Genomic DNA, 19,573 nt, shown 5'->3' on the forward strand with positions numbered 1-19,573 from the left:
TTATATCCGATCTGATGTTGAGAGATGACACTACAAGGGAGCAGACAAGCGATGAAACTTTGTTTAGAGCTCGTATTCTCCGCCACTTTAGCGACATAAACAGGCTACAGAATCATTTCAATAGACTAGTTAACAGGGACGGCAGCAGCAATACAAGTTTAGAGTTGAACAATATCCCTTTACCATTGAGAAACCTCTCCAGGGAGTTGTCGCACTCAAGGCGCAGAGAAGCATACTTTGTCGAGTCTAGCGGTGAAGAGGACGATGAGGGTGATCAAAGTTTTCACTATGAAGACGATGCAAATACAGGATTGGAATACTACTCCAATGATGATAATATCGAAGATGAATCGAGCGATAATGACGTAGAAGCTTTGGGACTGCTTATGGAAGAAGCGGACGCAGGTTTTGAACCAAATCAACGACTTTTGCTAAGAACTGCTAGAAGTCCCCAAGTGTCCCAAGGAATACCGCTAAGGCGGCAAAATGCAATACGTATAAGAAGTATGCTAAATGAGGAAAACAATCAAGAAGAAGATAAAAGAGGTGGTGACTCAACTTCATGCGAGCTGCTCGAAAAGGAAGCGGAACTGTTGCAAAAGGAAATTCATTCAATTTTAAAGACTATTGAGAAAACAAGAAAAGAGTCCTTCTTGTTTCCCACTAACCTTCACAAACCATTTAGTGTTCGCTACTTTGCTAGCTTGAAGAACCATATGCAGGGGTGCCTGCTTGATGGGAAATGTGGTGACCTAATGATGGACGAGTTTTTGTGGAAGCGGGTGAACAAAATGCTATTTCTTGAGAAGATTTTACCTCCCCCACCACCACCAAGTACTAAAAAGAGAACTATAAGTGAGAAAGGACCCAGCAAGTACAAGCGTCAGAAAACTAACCACAGAGTTGAGAAAAATTCAAACGATTTCAGCATACCTCCTGGATACCCTTATCTCAATATTGATAAACACAAATTGCTAGATGGCCTATGTTCGAGTTGTTTTCAATCAGGATCCCACTACAGAGCGAGTCTTGATAGCTGTTCAGGGCCCAATTTTTGCGACATCAAGTTTACCAATGTCGGCTCCAACGTGGAAGGAGTTTTCTGCTTGGAGCCAGAGGGAAACAATCTAGAGTCCTTGCTCCTTAAATTGCAGAATTTTGCAAAGTTCTTTTGTGGTATGTCAAATGATGCATGTCAGCTCCCTGATAATGAAATTCTCATCAGAAAATTGAACGTCTTGGACAGGCTCTCTGTGGATGACAAAGTTCATTTCAACAAGTTAAATGTCTGCTCAAAACTTGTCCCGTTTGGTGGAAGGGTAGTAGATTTTAAAACCAATGATTTGAGATTCTTGAACCTGGAAAAGCCGCATTCTGCGAGATTCAAATCCAATAAGGTAAAAGTACAACTAACAGAGTGGATGAAGATAAACCCATTTATTCAATTTAAACAGACATTCTTTCACGACTTCCTTCAACATTTGGATCAAGATTTAAAACACTTTTCAGAAATTAAATCGAGGAAATCGAGGAAAACAGAGGCGCTACATTTAACAAAAGTATTCAAGTCTAGTATCCCAGAAATTACAAAAAACTATTTTTCACCAGTTTCAGACAAAATTGGCAAGAGAAGAATTAGAGGTGGTAATGACATTTTTATAGAGGACTGGGAAAGGAATTTGGTATCAAAGTTGGTAGATATAATCACCAAGGAAGATTGTGATACATTGATCAATTTGCAGCTCAACTATACGCTATTCACATTAGAGGTTGACATATCAAAGTACTTGGATACTTTCATCAACACAATCCTAGACCACGGCGAAGGTGAGTACATTGAGAGCTATAGGAAAGTCTACAACAATATCCTAAAGGATGAAACAGAAGACATAAAAGCTATCCTTCTTTGCTCAATCAATAAGAAAACAGGAAAATTAGAAATACACAATACATTTCCTCATTTACGACATGGGAGACATATAGCTAGATGGCACTGCAGTGGCATTGTTCTAACGACGAACCCATTGATGAATTCAACTGGAAATACCATCTACGTTTATGATGACTTCGATTTGTTTGAGAAAGAGCCGGCTCCAGTAAATTCAAAGACATTCAACAAACGGTTTTTCAACAAAGATTGGCCAGAGGATGCTGTTGATAAACTTACGGGATACGTGACTTCAAGCCTTCCTATATTTGATACCCTATAGTTTTACATACCTTTATATACACGTTACTAAAATCACCTTTCTAAAATAAAACTTTAAACCCGCGGTGCTTTGAGATGTGTTCTAGCTTTATCAAGTCACTTTCCGGTAGATAGGTCGACTTGATTTCCAATTCGAAATTCTTACCACAGTTTTTAAACATAGCGGGACTAAGCAGGAATAACTTGGTATAGTTTAAGCTCCAGTTCTTGAGCCTGGGTAAAGCTTCCAGTATATCACAAGGTTCAATGATTTCAACGTCGTTTTGATTCATTAACAAAAACTCCAAGCTTGGAGGTAGATTGTGAATGAAATCCTTTGATATGTATGTCAACATGTTGTTGTTCATGTTGAGTGTGGTCAATGTGTTTGGAAATTTCTTCAGCATACCCCATACGTCTAAGAAGTGCTCATGGTTGCTGCAAATAAGGTTTTCCGAAAGATCCAATGTGTTTAATGAACTGAAATATTGAAATAATTTTGACCAATGGGCCATATAGAGAGTACCAATTTCACTCGACTTGATGGTGAACTTGTTGATTTTTTTCGTCAAGTTGTGTCGGCTAAGCTCTAAAAGCAACTTGATGATGATTGAGTTTAGTGAATCTGGATTTTCAATGAATATTAAATGTGCATCAATATGGAAATTGATCTGTTGTGCATGTTCAAAATAGTTGGACACTTTTGGATCATCCGACTCAAGAAGGGAAAGAAGACCATTCAAGTCACTAATAAATTGATGGTAATCGGAAGTTTGTCTAGTGAATTTGAATTCAATCAAGCTTGGCCGTATATTTTTGAACAACTCACCTTGAAATGAACAATCCTTTAAAATCTTATCTTCGAACGAGTCAACGGTGAGTGAATAATCGGCAGTAGATGCTTCTCTCGGAGCTCCATTCTGAATCAATAAGACCCCACCAAATAGACGTTGACAGAGCAAAGTTAAAACTGGCAGCTTGGCGTTGTTATAGTAGTTTATGAGCTCTTGAACTTTCTCAGTGCTGAGGTATTGGAAAATCAGTAAAACTATTTCACTCGGTAGTCTCGATAATGATTCCATAGCGTTGGGTATTGAAAAGATGAAATACAGTATGGACTTGTTATCTAAACTGTGGTGGTTATCTAAAAAAGAGAAAGTTTGATGAGCTCAAATAGGCAAAAAGAATTTCTTTTTTTTTTTTTTTGGTGAGAATGTCCGCCTCCGACATTTGCAAGATCACAAAAGGGTTCATTAAAATAAACTAATCTTCCTATTTCAATACTACAAAAGTATGAAGAACCTATGACAAAGTTGCATTTCAGTCAATCTTTATAGTAGTAGGATCCATAGTTCGCTTCTACTCCGTGAAAATGCGCATCTTCGTCCTCCGCCATTGCCACATCATCCTCTATATCTACCGGCAGCAGCGCAATTTTAGACTCATCCACGTCCTCGTCTAGCATGTCTAGGTCTCTATCAAAATCTAAATTGTCCCAGTAATTGTAACCTAAATCTTTGTATGCTTCTGTTTCTTCCTGTATCTTCTTATCGTCTCTTCTCGCCTGTCGCTTCTCCTCTTTTATTAGTAGGCGTTTGATTTCCAACTTGTTTTCTTCAGCGATTATGCTTCCTAGTTCATTCCACGATAGAAGACCATCTCGCACCAATTGGAGAATCTGTCCGTGACTTTTGAATGGCTTTATTGACGTATTGCTTTTTGAATTATATTTTTTTATGAAGCGGTTGAAAAGCTTGATGAACCATCTTTGCAATCTATATAAGACTAGGAAGCGGTAATTGTACCAAGGTATAACTTTCAACCCCGATGTGATGATATTGTGAAAGTGGTTGACAATTTTCTCATTGATGTAGGAATCGATTTGCGATGGTGTATAAGTACGGGGCGATGTCTTGGATTTAAATACTCCACCACCAAGAGGGCTCTTGAACTGGGGCAAAACGAATGAGTCCGTATCATGGTCAGCGACTCTGTCATCCACCCTGTCCTCCTCGTTCAATTGCAAATCTTCGAATAGTTTATCCAATTTTATCCGCTTCCCCGTCCCGTCTTCATACTCTTCATTATCACTTTCATAGTCACGAGCATGCTTTTTAGTGGTCATACTTGTGTGATAGTATGTTGAAATGTTGATAATTCAAACATAGTTTTCTACAGAACACTCTAGAATGTTGAAGATCTGAATAATTTTTTTTTTTTACTCTCGTAACTTTTTGGAACCAAAGAACTGATGCAGTTAAAAATGTAATATCTTCCTTAACTCAAGTACGTTAGCCTTTTGTAAATTACTTTCCAAAGGGGTTGTACAGTGAGCTTGGAAAATGACTATTTTCATATGCAGACTAATCAGTGCTTTTGGTTTGGTAGGGTAGTTAGTTGGGAGACGCTATATGGAGGACAAGTTATTTGCGCCAACGGCTTGACTTCGTAGCCAATACTCGAGGGGGATTCCCTTTGAAGGCATCTTTCCACTTATGAAAGCTAATCAATAAGCAACATTGCAGAGCATTATATCTCATCTTATAAGAGCTTCAATAACTACGTACCTACTTAATGCACCACTGACACTATAGTGAAAGCCGGCACGATTTCAATAGTTACTTGACTGACAACTAAGGAGAAGATAAAGTTTATCCTTTTTAATTTGGTCAAGCATCAAATATTGAGAAAGATACTTGAAAGTAATGTTCAAAAATATCTATGACGACGACGAGTTGAAAAATCTTCTGAATTGTATTTCTTGGGACGAATAGAATGGCATTCAAGCCTTTCTTGTGGTGATCACTAGCAATTGGTGTAATGGAGCTATGTCGCAAAATTTGGACCGAGATATGTGACACTCCACTCAACGGAAAAAAAAGTGCAGTATGCAAAAGCTATGACCAGTTCCTGCACCTAATGTCACATGGAGACGCCTCGCTGTGCAATTGCGTAGTTTATTTTTAGGAATTGCAAAAAAGAAGACAGGTAGAGAGAGGCGCCGAGTTTTCGTCATTGCCGCTGTGCTTCGAGTACTGTACATTAACGTGATAAAGGTAGTGTGACTATACCATATGTCAATATACACTACCCGCCTGATTTAGATAAAATAATCCTGTAAAACTGTTTATAGCACTACTCAATGATATACAGTCAATTTTTGGCGTTACAATTTACAACCCCGTTGCCCTAGACTTGTGTCTCTATCTTCCGTAATTTTTCAGGTACCATCTTTTAGGTGATTTCATATTTTTTCTTGTCCACGGGGTTCAGGAACCACAAAAAAAGGGTGGCTGAGTGAGCGGAATTATTGCAGAACGCGTCAATTGTTAGTACCGGCTTCGTGCAAACCGTGTGTACCTGAAACGTACGTGGGCTATGTTTAGCAAGATTTTGTTATTGTATACAACCAGCATAATTTACCAAGAAGAGTCAAAAAGTAAACATAGAGGACATAAAACAATAATGCTTTTTTCTTTTTTCATTTTCGTGTGATTTACAAATCAACAAGGGCTCACAGCCCCTACATACAGTTCAAGTTTGATCTATTCCATTGTTCTCAACCTTTTGCGTCATAAACAGGTGTACCCCTTTCAAAAACAATGCAAGATTAAATAAACAAAATTAAACGCCAATACTGTGGAAACTATGACGTTACTTAGCAAACATACCAATCGAAACAATAGGGTCTATGTTTGAAATCCTGATTTCGTGTCTGAAATTCGAGACCACAGCCTTCGAGGTAGAAGATTATATAAAGGGTTCAATCTATCCAGGAACTTGAGCTGTAGTTTTGCCTTCTAATCAACATTCAAAGTTTAATACATTCACTACATATACAACAAATACTAATATAATGAGATATTCCGCTATACTACCAATCGTTTCATTGGCAATTGCTGCTCAAAATGATATTGTTCAACAGAAAAATGTTTTAGCTGCTGATGCACCTTCAGGCGCTGCATCTGCTGGTGGCGCTGCAGCATCAGGTGCTGCTGGTGCTGCTGGAACTGCCGCTTCGGGTGCTCAATCAGCAGGAGGTGTTGCTGCTTCTGGTGCTCAATCCGCTGCGGGTGCTGCTGCTTCTGGCGGTGCTGCTGCAGGTGGTGCATTAGAAACAGAAGGTGCTAGTGGTGCTGCCGGAGGTGCTGAAGAGTCTGGTGCTGAAGAGTCTGGTGCTGAAGAGTCTGGTGCTGCTGGAGGTTCAGAAGAAACTGGCGCTGGAGAGACTGGTGGCAGTGGAGGATCTGGTGCTGAAGAAACCGGTAGTGGTGGTGAATCTGGAGGAGCTGGTGGTGAATCTGGTGCTGAGGAAACCGGATCTGAAGAAACTGGTTCTGAAGAAACTGGTTCTGGCTCTGGTGGTGGTTTGGCCCAAGGTGGATCTGGTGGATCAAGTGGTGGCAGCTCCAAAACCAGCGGTGGAAGTGGCTCCCAATCAAGTGGTGGAAGTGACTCCAAATCTAGCGGTGGAAGTGGTTCATCATCATCCGGATCAAGTGGAAGTGGCTCTTCCGACTCCTCATCTGCTAGTGCTGGTGCTAGTTACTTGAGTGTTGGAGCTTTGGCTTACGTCGCTGCTGTTGCCTTACTTTAAGTTTAAAAATTTTAATAGTTAGATACTAATACATTTTTGTCTTTGGAATGATACTGTTATTTTGTAGTTAGGTGTTGGGTGCAAAAGTGTGTACGTAATTGATTTCAGCAAAGGCATGTGCTTCAATTTGCAGCAACAATTTTGCTTTTTCTCAATTTTTTTTTTTTTTGGCTGCAATTTTATGCAAAGCTTATTATTTCCTCTTGGAGATAGCAACTAAAGAAGAAGCAAAGGGGCTACTAACTATAACCAGTATACGATGCCTTGTTATATAAACCACTGGTGGGTGCCCTCAAAATAGTTTGTAATCCTTCTTCCTCTTAACCACAAGTTTCACCTAAGTTTTTCCATTATGAAATTTTCATCCTTAATACCAATCGCTTTAACTGCAACTTCCATCGCTGCTCAAGGAAGCACTGTGATTGTTGGTTTCACAACAACTATAATCAACCCTGATGAGCCAGCAGGTGGGGAGCACCCCACTCCAGCTCAGACACCTCAATCTCCAACTGGTGTTATTGTGACTCCAACAAATGGAGGTGGTGCTGGTGGAGAAGCAACAACTACTGTGACTGACACTAACACCGGAACTGGTACGGGTACTGGTACTGGTACTGGATCCGGCACTGAAGGACAAGAGACTGTGACGGTTACTACCGATGTTACTACAGGAACAGAGGGTGCTGGTGGAGCTGGAGGTCAAGCAAACACCACAACTGAACATGCTACTGCTCACAATGAAACCACGACCCAGACTAACCAAACGGGGACAGGAACTGAAACTGTGAGCCCAACTGAGTCCCCAGCTACTGCCACTAATGGTGCTGTTGGCTTGGCTGCTGGAGCATCTTTAGGTTATCTTGTTGCTCTTTTGTTTGTTTAGTTGAAAGAGAACTGCAGTTTCTACTTTCCATTTAATATCTAATTTTAATCTTTTTATTACTATTATGAATAACTTTTTGAAAATTGCTTGTACGTGTATAGGTTCCTATACTTTAATGCCAGAGTCTTTGTTTTTTCTTACACATCTTTATGAGAAGAGAGAAAAATTTTTTCACACAACTTTACAACTTATCTTTCTCTTCACAATATACATTAAATAAACTGTATGTGAAAAGCTCCCAGTGGATCCCATTTTTCACTTTGTTAATGATGAAAACCTTACTCAGCTCACTCAGAGTCTTACAATGCTGAGAAACAGTTCCTAATAACATTCATCAAATTTCTGATTACAAAGGAAATGGGAATGAATTATCAAACACGATTATACTAACTCATTTAGCTGTAATGACTGGACTCTTTGGTCTCAATTCCTCAATCTCATTTGTTTGAGGGACCAAAAATTGAGCTGACAAACTTGTGTTTGCTCCAGAACTAGTTTGTTTATACTTTATGACTGATTTAGCATGCAATTCGTCATTGTACGTTTCAGGGTCAAAGTTGTTAATCAAAACATCAGGGCCAAGTATGACCCATCCTGGTCGTAATTTGACATGAGTTTCCGGTCCCAATTTTGATGGGATGATATGCAATCTTCTATTTGAATTGGAGAAATTTTCTGCCACTTGATAAATTTGGACAGGACATGCATTACGTCCATACTTGGACGTGTTGGGAGGACTTTCGATTTGCAAATCTGTGTCAATGTTGCAATGGATCAAGTCACTGTCGGTTGATCTTCTGACTGTGCCTGTGATACACATCCAACAATGCCATTGCTGTTTTTCAAATAACGGTTTTTCTTCATTTGTATTAGCCACGTGTGGATAATACGGCGAGTTGTCATTGATTGGCAAGAATATGAGCTCCTCTGATCTTCTAAATTTCTTGTTAAAGTTGTCATTGTTTAACAATTTAGTCAATTGTTGGATCTTTTGTGTAGTTGACCAAATAAATAAGAAACCGGGTTTAGAACACAATTTATGAATTGGTAAGCTATTTAACACTGGTAGGATAAACTGATTATCAACCAACGCACCAATCATGATGACATCAAACTTGAGATTATGTTTTTGAATCCAAGAGTTTAATGTAGGAACAATCTTATCTGTAGAACACCGGACTCCAAATGCTTTTGTTGCATGCTTCGCAACTTGTTGTTTCTTCAACTCGTGAAGTTTATTCAATTTAGGATACCCATCAAGTGGATTGACGACATTACGGATGAATTTAGTAGCATACTCACCCGAGTGAATGTAATGGTTGTTGTAATCAATGGGTTGCAAAACTGGCTTGCTTGCATCCTTTTTGATCTTATCCGATGAGGTTAGCTTTGTTGACTTGGTGGTGCTGGTAGTTGGCGATGACGGAGGTAATGCTTTCTTTAATGACTGTGTTCCTGATGTGGCAGTTGATGCTCTTGAACCAAACTTGTTGTAAGTGTACATAACTCGATGCACCCCTCTTTGGTATGTGTATCCTTTTCTTTCTGTAAGGTGAAATAGATTTGATTTTATAGTGAACCAAACTAGAAGTTGTGTTTTAGATGAGTTTTGTGATATGAAACAGGGCTTCCCTTGGCAATACGTTCTGTGTATTAATAGTGGACTAGTGAATGTGTCAAAAGTGATTTAAGTTTGTTGTGGTTGTTGGTGGTGGGTGTTTACAAAAGTTGCACAAAAAAAAAGTCCTTTGTTTCATAAACCTTCTTTTTACGATTTGCAATCAAATACATAGCATAACAGAGTTATACTTACACCTCAACAACAACAACAACAACAACAGTAGGATGATGTTCATGAAGTTTGAGGGTCTCCGTGCTAAAAATAGAGTAAACTACGACAAACTTGTTATCAAACATCACTTGGATAAAACAATCAAATCGATTGAAGAATATAATGATAATGTATGATTCAAAGAAGCTAAGAAAAAGTTTAAAAAATATACTAATGAGTTCTCAGTTTAGGATTCCTAACTCCACTATCAATGACCGCAACAGGGTCACTGATCAGTTAGTTGGCAAATTAAGGGAGTTACGATTTCTGGAAGTTTGCACACAGGACTATTCTATTCCAATCATATTGGAACACCAATTTCCAATCAAGTTGAGTGCAGTGGTGTGTAATGATAAAAGATTATTTGAACAAACTACATACTTTATGAAATTGTTGATAGTGTACATGAACACCAACGATTGTGACGAGTTCATTGCAGTTATTGCCACAATCTTGGCAAATCACCTAAGCACTTTCACTATTCATACTTCTTTGGCACCGTATCAGCTCCCATATGTTAACAGGTTAGTGAGTGAAGTGTTGATGATCTGTGAATCACATACTGATATCTTGAGTATCTGGTTGATTGGGGCACCTACTCAGGAAACCCATCCCGTCAACGTACTTTCACTCCAACAAATAATTGAAAATTTTGCAATGAATGAATTGGATACGTTCAAAACGACAAATTGGGAAAACTTTATCAAGTTGAGTCAGGACTCATCTGAGTTGAACGCACATTTGTGTTCCCAAGAAGTTGGTGTCTTTGACAGTATGATTGAGTTGTACTTTTTTCCTCCCGAGGAATACGGTTTGTTGCACGTATCAGTGCTTGAGCCAGTTTTGAGCGCAGTCATCAAAGTAATGGAGTATGCAAGTTATGAATTGGGATTGAAATACTTTGGCAAGTTCATCAACACGTTAAAAAGGCACTTGAATATGAGCGTAAACTGTGATAATTCAATTTTATTCATTTTGCAACAGTCTTTAAACTTGAATGCGGCAACAACCTTGGGGCGACTATTTGACGAGTTCTCATTTCAATTGTACTTGAATGACAAGCTTCAAGAAAGCAGAGTAGTGGAAAGGTTTCTTTATGTGTTGGCGGATGTATCGCTTAAGCAGGACCAATGTTTCTTGAAACTTGTGAGTACCAAAGAAAGTGATCAACAGTTTTTGACCTTCAACTTGGCTTTTCTTGATCAAATTCGAGTTAAAACAATGAAAATTCATAGTGGTGATGCCCAACCGGTCTCTAGCAGATTCACGACATTATTGACCCAATACTCTGCATCAATTGAAAATTACATCCTTGACGCACAATGTGCATTAATTTCCCAAGTGTTCCCATTATTATTGCAATATTTTCAAAATAAAACTTCACTCAATGCATCTTTAAACAGGTTTTTCCTTATATTGTTCCTCAAGTACAATATGTTCAATTGTGCCACATTCGTCGAAATCATAAACTATCTTGTTGAATCATATGAGATATATCACCTGCATTTAAAATTGTATGAATTGTATCAGTACGACTCAGTGGAATTACTGAAAATAGTAGGGCAAAATGTGACTCCGCCCAGTTGTGAAATTTTGGCTCATTATGGAATCGAACATCAAGCTCAATGTATCAACTATGTGACTTTGCCAAAGCAGTTGGAATTGTGTCGGCAGTTGATTACTGATTTCTATATTTGTTGTAAGGTGAAGAACAATACCTGTGACCCAAGAAATCACAATCGTGAAAATGCATAAATCAGATTAATGAATAATCTCCCAACCTGTATTACTTTCCTGTCTCTCCTCGTCTTAAATAATCAACCAAAGCCTTCTTATGTAATACTCCACAACAAGAACCATCCTCTTTATTCAACAACACAATGACTCGATTTCCAACTCTTTCGAAAATCAAACTAGCAAAACTTAAAGGAGATTCCTCGCTAACAAAAAGCGGATGTGTGTCGACATACGGGGTAAGATCCGTTAGTTCATCAAAATACAGTTGCTCATCAAGTGAGATTGTAGAGCCATATGTAAAATAATCACCCTCGAAAATCAAAGGCTGACGAGCTGCTGCTGGAGATGAATCATTGATCAATTTACAATAAATTTCGCCAACTTCTCCACGGCCCGGTCCACATTCATCCAAGTATGCATTGATTCGATCGAGACAAATTTCCAAATCGGCAAAGTAAATTAGTCCCAAACAAGTTCCATTTTTTATTATAGGAACGCATCCATCCAAAAGACTGTTTTTTGCTAGTATATGAAGCTTTTCTTCAAGCACAGTAGTCGAGACATAGCTCAGATGTGTCAAATCAATGTAAATATGGTGGCTCCTGTCTCTAGAGGTTGGACTCGACCTGTTTGGAGCAAAGATGAGCCCATCGTCAATAATATCAATTACTTTAACTCTTGGATCAACTGGTTCTGGATCTGGGGCCATAAAGGGATAATCATTGTTGATCAAAACGGACTCATAAATTGAATTCTTCTCCATTAAACCTCCCGACCAATTGGCAACAGAAATCGCAATAGCAATGGGTAACACATAAGTGTATGATGATGTCAATTCAAACATAATGACAACTACGGTAATGTTCATTCGCGTAGCTCCTGCCATAAACGCACCTGCTGATATCATAGCGTAGATCCCCAAATCGATACAATTGTTTGAAGCAGACCCAGTCCCTGGTGCACAGGCAAGTGATTCAAAAACATAAGCCATCACGCCATTCCCCATACTACCTTCGCCAGTGCTGGCCCACATGCTAATCAACTGCAATGTCATTGCAAAAATCCTGCCAAATAAGGCACCAACAACCATTGACGGGACATATATCCCGCAGGGAACTTTCAATCCAAATGTAACAAATGTTAATATAATCTTTACCAAAAATGCAAAGCACAAAGACCCTAACTCGTGTAAATACTCCTCGCTTGTAGTTGGGCATAATGATCGATCCAACTCCCTACCAGTGCACGACGTAGCAAGGTCTAAAACTAATTCAGAAGATGCTTGCTTGGTATATGGATTCCAAAACGTAATCAACCCGGTCACTAATGCAATTATTCCCACTTCCAAAATTGGATTCTGTTTAATTATCTTGTGCTTGCGAAAGACTTTTGGCCACCAACTAATAAACTTGACAAAACAAGCACCAAAAATCCCACCAGCAATTCCCAATATGACAAAAAAGAGCAACTCTATGGGTCTCCAATCGGAATAGTATTCAAGCTCAAACAATACTGTTTTACCAGAACCATAAGGGTCCAACATTTTTAAAAACAATGTCGATATGATGGCACAAAAGAAAACCTGAAATAACTGATGATTTGGTAAATGGTTATTGATTTCTTCCAAAATGAATAGGACACCACCTAGTGGTGACCCAAAAGCTAACGCCACCCCAGCTGATGCACTTGCTGACAAAATTTGCTTCTCAAAAAAATCATTTGTATAAATGAATGGAAAGTAGCGTGACGTAATGTTTCCTACACAAGTAGCCAAGTGAACATATGGACCCTCTTTACCCAATGACATACCCGATGCAATTGCCAAAACGAGAGCCACCGATTTCGAAAAGAGTGTATAAACGCCAAGGAAGCGACGTATAACAAAACCTGAAAGAATGATTTTCACTTCTGGAACACCTGATCCCATACCTGTGTAAATAACACGTGGTTTCATATTTATCTGAGCTACTTCCTCATCCTTTCCTTGAGCTTCACCACCCTCATCCTTTTTCTCTATTCCAGTAGTAATTTTTGTTGTTAATGTGATATAACCCGCAGAAATTGCAAAAACCACGGTGAGTGCAACATATAGTGCAAAGTCTAATCGAATACCACCAAAGTACAACTTGTGAAATATCTGAGACCAACTGATCCAGTTGGGGCACTGCGGCTCGTCGAAAGGTCTAAGAGACCCACCCGCTTTATCTTGTATCCCTTCGGCACAGCATGAAACCTGACTTGCAAACCAGTTAGTTTTGCAGTAGCCGTACTTGACGCCAACTAGTAATATCTCAACTTTATCAATCAGGAAGGCGATAAATGAAAAGAAAAGGCCAATAAGAACAATCAATATCCATTTTCCCAAAATAAAGTACTGTTTTTGCAAAAAGGGGATTTTCTTATTGTTTGTGTAGTTATCTGGATCATTTGATTTTTCATAACCAATCCATTCACCTTTTTCTACTGAATATCTGAACTGGTTCCCCTTGAGATACGCTTTGGTCCAATCGGTTGTTGTAAAATCATTGTAGTAGTTTCTTATCGATTGAATGGGATCTAGTAAGCTCTCCCTAAGGTTGGAAATAATCGACTCGCTAGCTTTGGAAGTGGCCAACGAGGTTAATTCATCATCATGATCAAAGTCGGCACTTCCATCTCCATCGAAACGTGGGCTTTGTAAAAAGGTTCGTTGTGAGTTTTGTCGTTTGAAAACCTGTGACCTAATATTCAATCTACTCAAGGATGTTTTCTTTTTAGGCGAAAGGAGATGTTTTGGAATCAGTGGAGTTGATGGAACTGTGGTGCTCACAGGTCTTAGCGAGTGGGAAGGGTCTTTGATGGACAAAGCAGGGTAGTCAAAGGAGCGTACTGCTTTGAGATTCGGCTTATTCTTCTGAGTTTCCGATGAGCCTTGTCCCGTAGGTGTGTGTAACTGATGTTCAATGTCGTATGTAACACGAGGTGAGGGGAGTGCGACCTGATTCACGTCTGAGTTCTCTGGATCCCTTTGACCCTTCTTTAGAAACATATTTTGTGAGTTGAACGCGTTCGACATGATATAGTATTACCAGGCCTGCTGGAAGGTTGTGGATTGGAAGAAAGATCTTTGTTCAGAGACGGACACGGCGTATTTACATTTTGATGTTACAAAAAAAAAAAAGACGATCAGAAAAAGGTAAACAAACCACCAAATCTGTTACGTCATACACTGATAAGGGAATAGTCGTAGATGAAAATGAGTATGAATGAGCTTTGATGGATCAACACGAGCGGGTTGAATAGGAGTTGATAAAGTACAAGCATATTCATGAATGAACGTATCAGATAGCTAAAGAGAAAACGTGTAGTTCTATAAATAGCTGAAACAAAGATAAAGAAAATCTATTGTGACAATTTCGGAGGTCAACACGTGTGTATACTCTCTATAGGTTCGCGCAAGAGCGCGACACATTTGTGGACTTTGCTGGTATCTACAGCTCCCACTGAAGACGACGAGGAAGAAGTTGTAAAGCGCATGACTCACCAACAACAAACGCCCGTTCTTTGTTTCTCTGAAAATTGTTTGTAAAAGACTAGAAGGGTTACCATGTCGTGAGGTTTACTCGATGCAAACGTACTAGAAAATGTGATTCACGAAGGTTACTGTTTGCATAGGGACACAACCCTCGGAGAGCTCCGCCCCTTACGCTATCAACCTTGTTGAATTTGTGATTGTGGTGGGGGGAAAAAGCGCTTCGGTTTCATCCGTTTCGTCAAAGCTCCTCTTGAATACACTCTTTAAGTATACTGCCCTTCTCGGAAGGTACATGCTATGATCACGCTGCGTATCCATTGTCCATACGCTAACACATATGAGGATGTAATATATTAGATAATCTCCTCTATGGTGAATCTATAGATCTGATTCCCCTCCTATTATCTGATGAGAATGAGATTCACCTCTTTTGTACGACCCGGGAAGAACTCGGAGTATGGAATTCTTCGGAGTAAAAGGAGGGACAAAAGTAATTATTTTTGTACCCTTTAACTCCACTTTGATCTTTTTCTCTATCCATCGGAAATGGACAACGAATTAAGTAATATTCAACGGAGAAAACAAAAGAGAAGATATTGACTCAGTGTGAGAGATTAATGCAATAGGGAAGACTTTATTCAATACATGAGCAGAGGGTAAGTGGGCGACTGCGGTGGTTTACACATAAATCTTCCGTGCTTAGTCAGCCATTACAAAAGAGCAAAGTAAAGGTCGGGGTTATACAAAAGAGCCAATCAATGAATCGGAAAATGTCAAAGTAGTTATTTGACAGCCACAATTTCATATTTGAACAGAGCATTGTTTGAAATTGTGAATCTTGTTCTAAAGTTAGCCCATAGTACGTTGGGTAGAGTAACAAAGCCGGAAGTATCCTTTGTTAAGTGTCGCTCTTTTTCTCCTCGGATTTAAGACGTGTTGAGCATCTTTTTGTACAATGCATTCCTAGCCGCTTGATGAAATCATCTGCCCTCCACAGATTTATGCAAATCAAAGCACATGTATCCAGTATAGAGATAAGAGATTATGATCTGTTGATAAGTTGCAGTTTTGTTCCTGTTTGGGTTTTTTTTAATTTTCTTTTTGTTGTATATCTGGTTTCTCCATTTCTAATTTTCTTCTTCTTCTTCCCCACCTTTTCGGTATTTAATGAAGATTTTTTTTTTTCTTTTTTTTTTGCTTTGTGCACTATATTGTTGTTAAACAGTGTCGGCTAAATATTATTGGTATATGTTATTTTGCCGATACAATCCTATAAGGATCTATCTATTCGCATGAAATCAGAGTGATACCTGTAGCCGAGTGGAGACTACGCTTACTGAATTGTATCAGAGTGTAATTTAATAAATTTACAGTGTATAAATATACTGAGTAAGAATGAGAATCGGACATACCCTTCTTTCTTTTCACTTAAGCTTTTATTTCGGAGTCAAAAAAAAAAATATAGTCTTTCTTTCGCGCCATAAATACATTTTATGAAATAAAAAAAAAAATTATTATTCAAACATACATACAAATACGTTTTTCTTTTTTAGTGATATTTCCCTCTTCAACTGTATTAGTAACAGTTTTCTAAAAATATAAAACCAAGCTCATTCCCTCAAAAAAACTTTTTCTTTCTTCTTTTAGTTTTAAACCTTTTTTTTACATTCCTAATTTCTCTTCCTTTCGGAGTTTACCGCTACTAATTCAATTTACCAGTCATGCCAAATACTCAAAAGATCCAAGTTAAGAACCCCATTGTTGAAATGGATGGTGATGAAATGACCAGAATCATTTGGCAATTCATCAAGGACAAGTTGATTTTCCCATACTTGGACATTGATTTGAAATACTACGATTTGGGTATCGAATATAGAGACAAAACAGATGACAAGGTCACAACTGATGCTGCTGAAGCTATTTTAAAGTATGGTGTTGGTGTCAAATGTGCTACTATTACCCCAGACGAACAAAGAGTTAAGGAATTCAACTTGAAGAAGATGTGGCTTTCTCCAAATGGTACCTTGAGAAACATTCTTGGTGGTACTGTGTTTAGAGAACCAATTGTTATTGACAACATTCCAAGAATTGTTCCAGCTTGGGAACAGCCTATTATCATTGGAAGACACGCTTTCGGTGATCAATACAAGGCCACTGATATAATTGTGCCTCAAGCTGGACATTTGAAGTTGGTGTATACTCCAAAAGATGGTGGTGAACCAGTTGAATATCCAGTTTATGACTTTCAAGGTCCAGGTGTTGGGTTGGCCATGTACAACACCGACGAATCCATTACTGATTTTGCCCTCAGTTCTTTCAGATTGGCAATTGATCGTAAATTGAACTTGTTTTCATCAACTAAAAACACCATTTTGAAGAAATACGATGGTAGATTTAAAGATATATTTGAAAACTTGTATGCCACCAAGTTCAAGCCAGAAATGGACAAGTTGGGAATCTGGTATGAACACAGATTGATCGATGATATGGTGGCACAAATGTTGAAATCAAAAGGTGGATACATTATTGCTATGAAGAACTACGATGGTGACGTTCAATCCGATATTGTTGCTCAAGGATTTGGTTCTTTGGGCTTAATGACTTCGGTCTTGACCACTCCTGATGGAAAAGCTTTCGAAGCTGAGGCTGCTCATGGTACAGTCACTAGACATTATAGACAACACCAACAAGGAAAAGAAACTTCCACCAACTCAATTGCATCAATTTACGCCTGGACCAGAGGGTTAATTCAAAGAGGTAAGTTGGATGACACTCCACAAGTTGTTGAATTTGCCAACAATTTGGAGAAAGCTGTTATTGACACTGTTGCCAAGGACAATATAATGACTAAAGATTTGGCATTGGCACAAGGTAAAACCGATAGATCTAGTTACGTCACTACTGAAGAATTCATTGACGCAGTAGCAAGCAGATTGAACAAGAACTTGGGCCGTTCAAAAATTTAAAGTAGCTGTGGATATGTGTATATTGTCGTAATAGCTTAAACTATGAAGAGAACCCTTTGTTCATGGTAGCGAAAAGAAAGAGAAAAAAAAACTCTGACAAAAAAAACAAAAAAAAAAAAAGAAAGAAATTGAAAGAACCAAGTAAACTGACTCTGCGAGTGCGTTTTCAGACCCCAAAGAGCAGCCTCGATTGGTAAAAACACATTTGCAATGAACGTGGGCTCGATATTAAATGATGATCCGCCAAAAGATGGTCCCGAGAAAACCTCTCAGCCAACTCAATCCCCGTCCACATCCAATGCTCTGAGGTCATCGGTTTCTCAACAGAGACCTCCTCGTCAGCCACAGTCCAGTCGCTCATCAACTCAATCAGTTCATCAGAGACATTCAATTACAAATATGTTGAATGACCCAGCCCAAGATGAGCAACCATTAAAGGTGAAATCTAATGACGAGCAACAACAACAACAACAACAACAACAACCTGCTCAGCCATCACAGCCAATGGAAGAGTTTCGAAAGCCGTTTACCTCAAGTGCAATGAGTTCCCCGGTATTAGCACAAAGGCCAAATCCAATTCAAATGGGAAGCAGTAGTGGGTTCTCGAGTTCCAGAACGAGCCCGAATACTTCAAAACGAAATAGTATTGCAAATTTGACCAACCCTGAGGACTCTCCAGCAGTCAAGCCCCAATCAGCAAACTCTGATCATCCTAGCCTGGGCCACGGAAGAAAAACTAGTACTGCGCCATTGGTTAATCCAGATGACGATGACTTGACTAAAATTAAAAAGATTAAACAATCAAACAAACCAAAGAGGTACAGCACTCCCCCAATATGGGCTCAAAAATGGGTACCTCCTAACGAGCGTGGACTAGGCGATGGCTATAACGGTGTACAAGACCATGGTCAAACCGAGGGAATAACAAGAATATCACTGAAACCAGTTTTTGACAGAACCGTTACCAATTACGTTGATCTTCAATGTAGCATCACTGGTGTCATTCCACCCTCGTCAATAACGCGTAGGATTGCAGAGTGGATATATGCAAACACCGCCAATATCGAAGATTCAAATAGAAAAAATGTCGAGTTGGAATTGAAATTTGGCACCATTATCGATAAGAGGACAGGGAAAAGGATCAACTTAAATGTCACTACCGAGTGTGTTTACACAAACGGATCAGATGTACGATTTGATATGGAAGTTGAAGAGATTGCTTGGAATGACGTGCGTAAAATGTTTGATGAATTGGAGAGGCGATTCCAAGAGGATAAGAAAAATGACCAAAGTATTCGAGACAAGCGGAAATTTAAGATGCTTGAATCTGACCAAACTGATTCATTCTACCAACTCGGTGGCAAAAATGAACATTTGCGTAAAGTGAGAATATCAAAGGACAATTTACTTCAACCACCTAGGTACACAGCCATTCAAAAGGAACGAGTTGCTGACTTGTACATCCACAACCCACAATCCATGTATGATTTACGTCTTTCACTTTCATTGGAAATGCCCGTGCCTGAAGGTAATATTGAGTCCATCATGTCAAAAAGCCAACCACAATTGCAACGTGATAAAAAGCGAGTTTCATTTACTCATACACCAACAATTACCCAGTTTGATCTTACGCGAGTCATTGTTCCTCGTGAGTACAAGAACAAATCTGGTAAAAAGGTGGTGAATCATGAGACAAAGTACGAAGTGGAGATGGAGGCTGATACGATGGAAATATTCCAGTGTATTGACAAGGTAAGACTGGGTACAGACAATTACAGGTTAGAGGAAGTTGTGGAGATTTTCTTGAACAATGCTAGAATTATCAACAACCGAGTTACAAAATTGGCAATGTGAACA

The 19,573-nt window shown here is 39.0% G+C and overlaps 10 protein-coding genes across 10 annotated transcripts; 6 read left to right on the forward strand and 4 right to left on the reverse strand. All coding sequences in view use genetic code 12, as the record gives it.

Moving 5' to 3' along the window:
* Positions 1-14: 14 nt before the first annotated feature.
* Positions 15-2,210, forward strand: I9W82_005510 (uncharacterized protein; the record flags this gene model as incomplete). Its single annotated transcript, XM_067694695.1, has 1 exon — positions 15-2,210. The coding sequence occupies one exon, from the start codon at positions 15-17 to the stop codon at positions 2,208-2,210; it is 2,196 nt and encodes a 731-aa protein (XP_067545896.1).
* Positions 2,211-2,250: 40 nt separating this feature from the next.
* On the reverse strand, positions 2,251-3,270 carry I9W82_005511 (uncharacterized protein; the record flags this gene model as incomplete). The annotated part of the gene is made up of 1 exon (XM_067694696.1): positions 2,251-3,270. One exon carries the CDS (start codon positions 3,268-3,270, stop codon positions 2,251-2,253), a length of 1,020 nt encoding a protein of 339 aa, XP_067545897.1.
* A 242-nt stretch (positions 3,271-3,512) lies between these two features.
* Positions 3,513-4,313, reverse strand: I9W82_005512 (uncharacterized protein; the record flags this gene model as incomplete). The annotated part of the gene is made up of 1 exon (XM_067694697.1): positions 3,513-4,313. The coding sequence occupies one exon, from the start codon at positions 4,311-4,313 to the stop codon at positions 3,513-3,515; it is 801 nt and encodes a 266-aa protein (XP_067545898.1).
* A 1,731-nt stretch (positions 4,314-6,044) lies between these two features.
* Positions 6,045-6,785, forward strand: PGA23 (Pga23p; the record flags this gene model as incomplete). Its single annotated transcript, XM_067694698.1, has 1 exon — positions 6,045-6,785. The coding sequence occupies one exon, from the start codon at positions 6,045-6,047 to the stop codon at positions 6,783-6,785; it is 741 nt and encodes a 246-aa protein (XP_067545899.1).
* A 352-nt stretch (positions 6,786-7,137) lies between these two features.
* Positions 7,138-7,668, forward strand: PGA22 (Pga22p; the record flags this gene model as incomplete). Its single annotated transcript, XM_067694699.1, has 1 exon — positions 7,138-7,668. One exon carries the CDS (start codon positions 7,138-7,140, stop codon positions 7,666-7,668), a length of 531 nt encoding a protein of 176 aa, XP_067545900.1.
* Positions 7,669-8,059: 391 nt separating this feature from the next.
* Positions 8,060-9,172, reverse strand: KAR4 (Kar4p; the record flags this gene model as incomplete). The annotated part of the gene is made up of 1 exon (XM_067694700.1): positions 8,060-9,172. One exon carries the CDS (start codon positions 9,170-9,172, stop codon positions 8,060-8,062), a length of 1,113 nt encoding a protein of 370 aa, XP_067545901.1.
* A 501-nt stretch (positions 9,173-9,673) lies between these two features.
* Positions 9,674-11,254, forward strand: I9W82_005516 (uncharacterized protein; the record flags this gene model as incomplete). Its single annotated transcript, XM_067694701.1, has 1 exon — positions 9,674-11,254. The coding sequence occupies one exon, from the start codon at positions 9,674-9,676 to the stop codon at positions 11,252-11,254; it is 1,581 nt and encodes a 526-aa protein (XP_067545902.1).
* Positions 11,255-11,285: 31 nt separating this feature from the next.
* GEF2 (Gef2p) lies at positions 11,286-14,291 on the reverse strand (the record flags this gene model as incomplete). The annotated part of the gene is made up of 1 exon (XM_067694702.1): positions 11,286-14,291. The coding sequence occupies one exon, from the start codon at positions 14,289-14,291 to the stop codon at positions 11,286-11,288; it is 3,006 nt and encodes a 1,001-aa protein (XP_067545903.1).
* A 2,180-nt stretch (positions 14,292-16,471) lies between these two features.
* IDP2 (isocitrate dehydrogenase (NADP(+))) lies at positions 16,472-17,716 on the forward strand (the record flags this gene model as incomplete). The annotated part of the gene is made up of 1 exon (XM_067694703.1): positions 16,472-17,716. The coding sequence occupies one exon, from the start codon at positions 16,472-16,474 to the stop codon at positions 17,714-17,716; it is 1,245 nt and encodes a 414-aa protein (XP_067545904.1).
* Positions 17,717-17,926: 210 nt separating this feature from the next.
* On the forward strand, positions 17,927-19,570 carry CET1 (polynucleotide 5'-phosphatase; the record flags this gene model as incomplete). The annotated part of the gene is made up of 1 exon (XM_067694704.1): positions 17,927-19,570. One exon carries the CDS (start codon positions 17,927-17,929, stop codon positions 19,568-19,570), a length of 1,644 nt encoding a protein of 547 aa, XP_067545905.1.
* Between the last annotated feature and the right edge of the window lie 3 nt (positions 19,571-19,573).

The sequence above is a fragment of the Candida metapsilosis genome (genome assembly GCF_017655625.1).
Source record: "Candida metapsilosis strain BP57 chromosome Unknown scaffold8, whole genome shotgun sequence".
Lineage (NCBI taxonomy): Eukaryota > Fungi > Ascomycota > Pichiomycetes > Serinales > Debaryomycetaceae > Lodderomyces > Lodderomyces metapsilosis.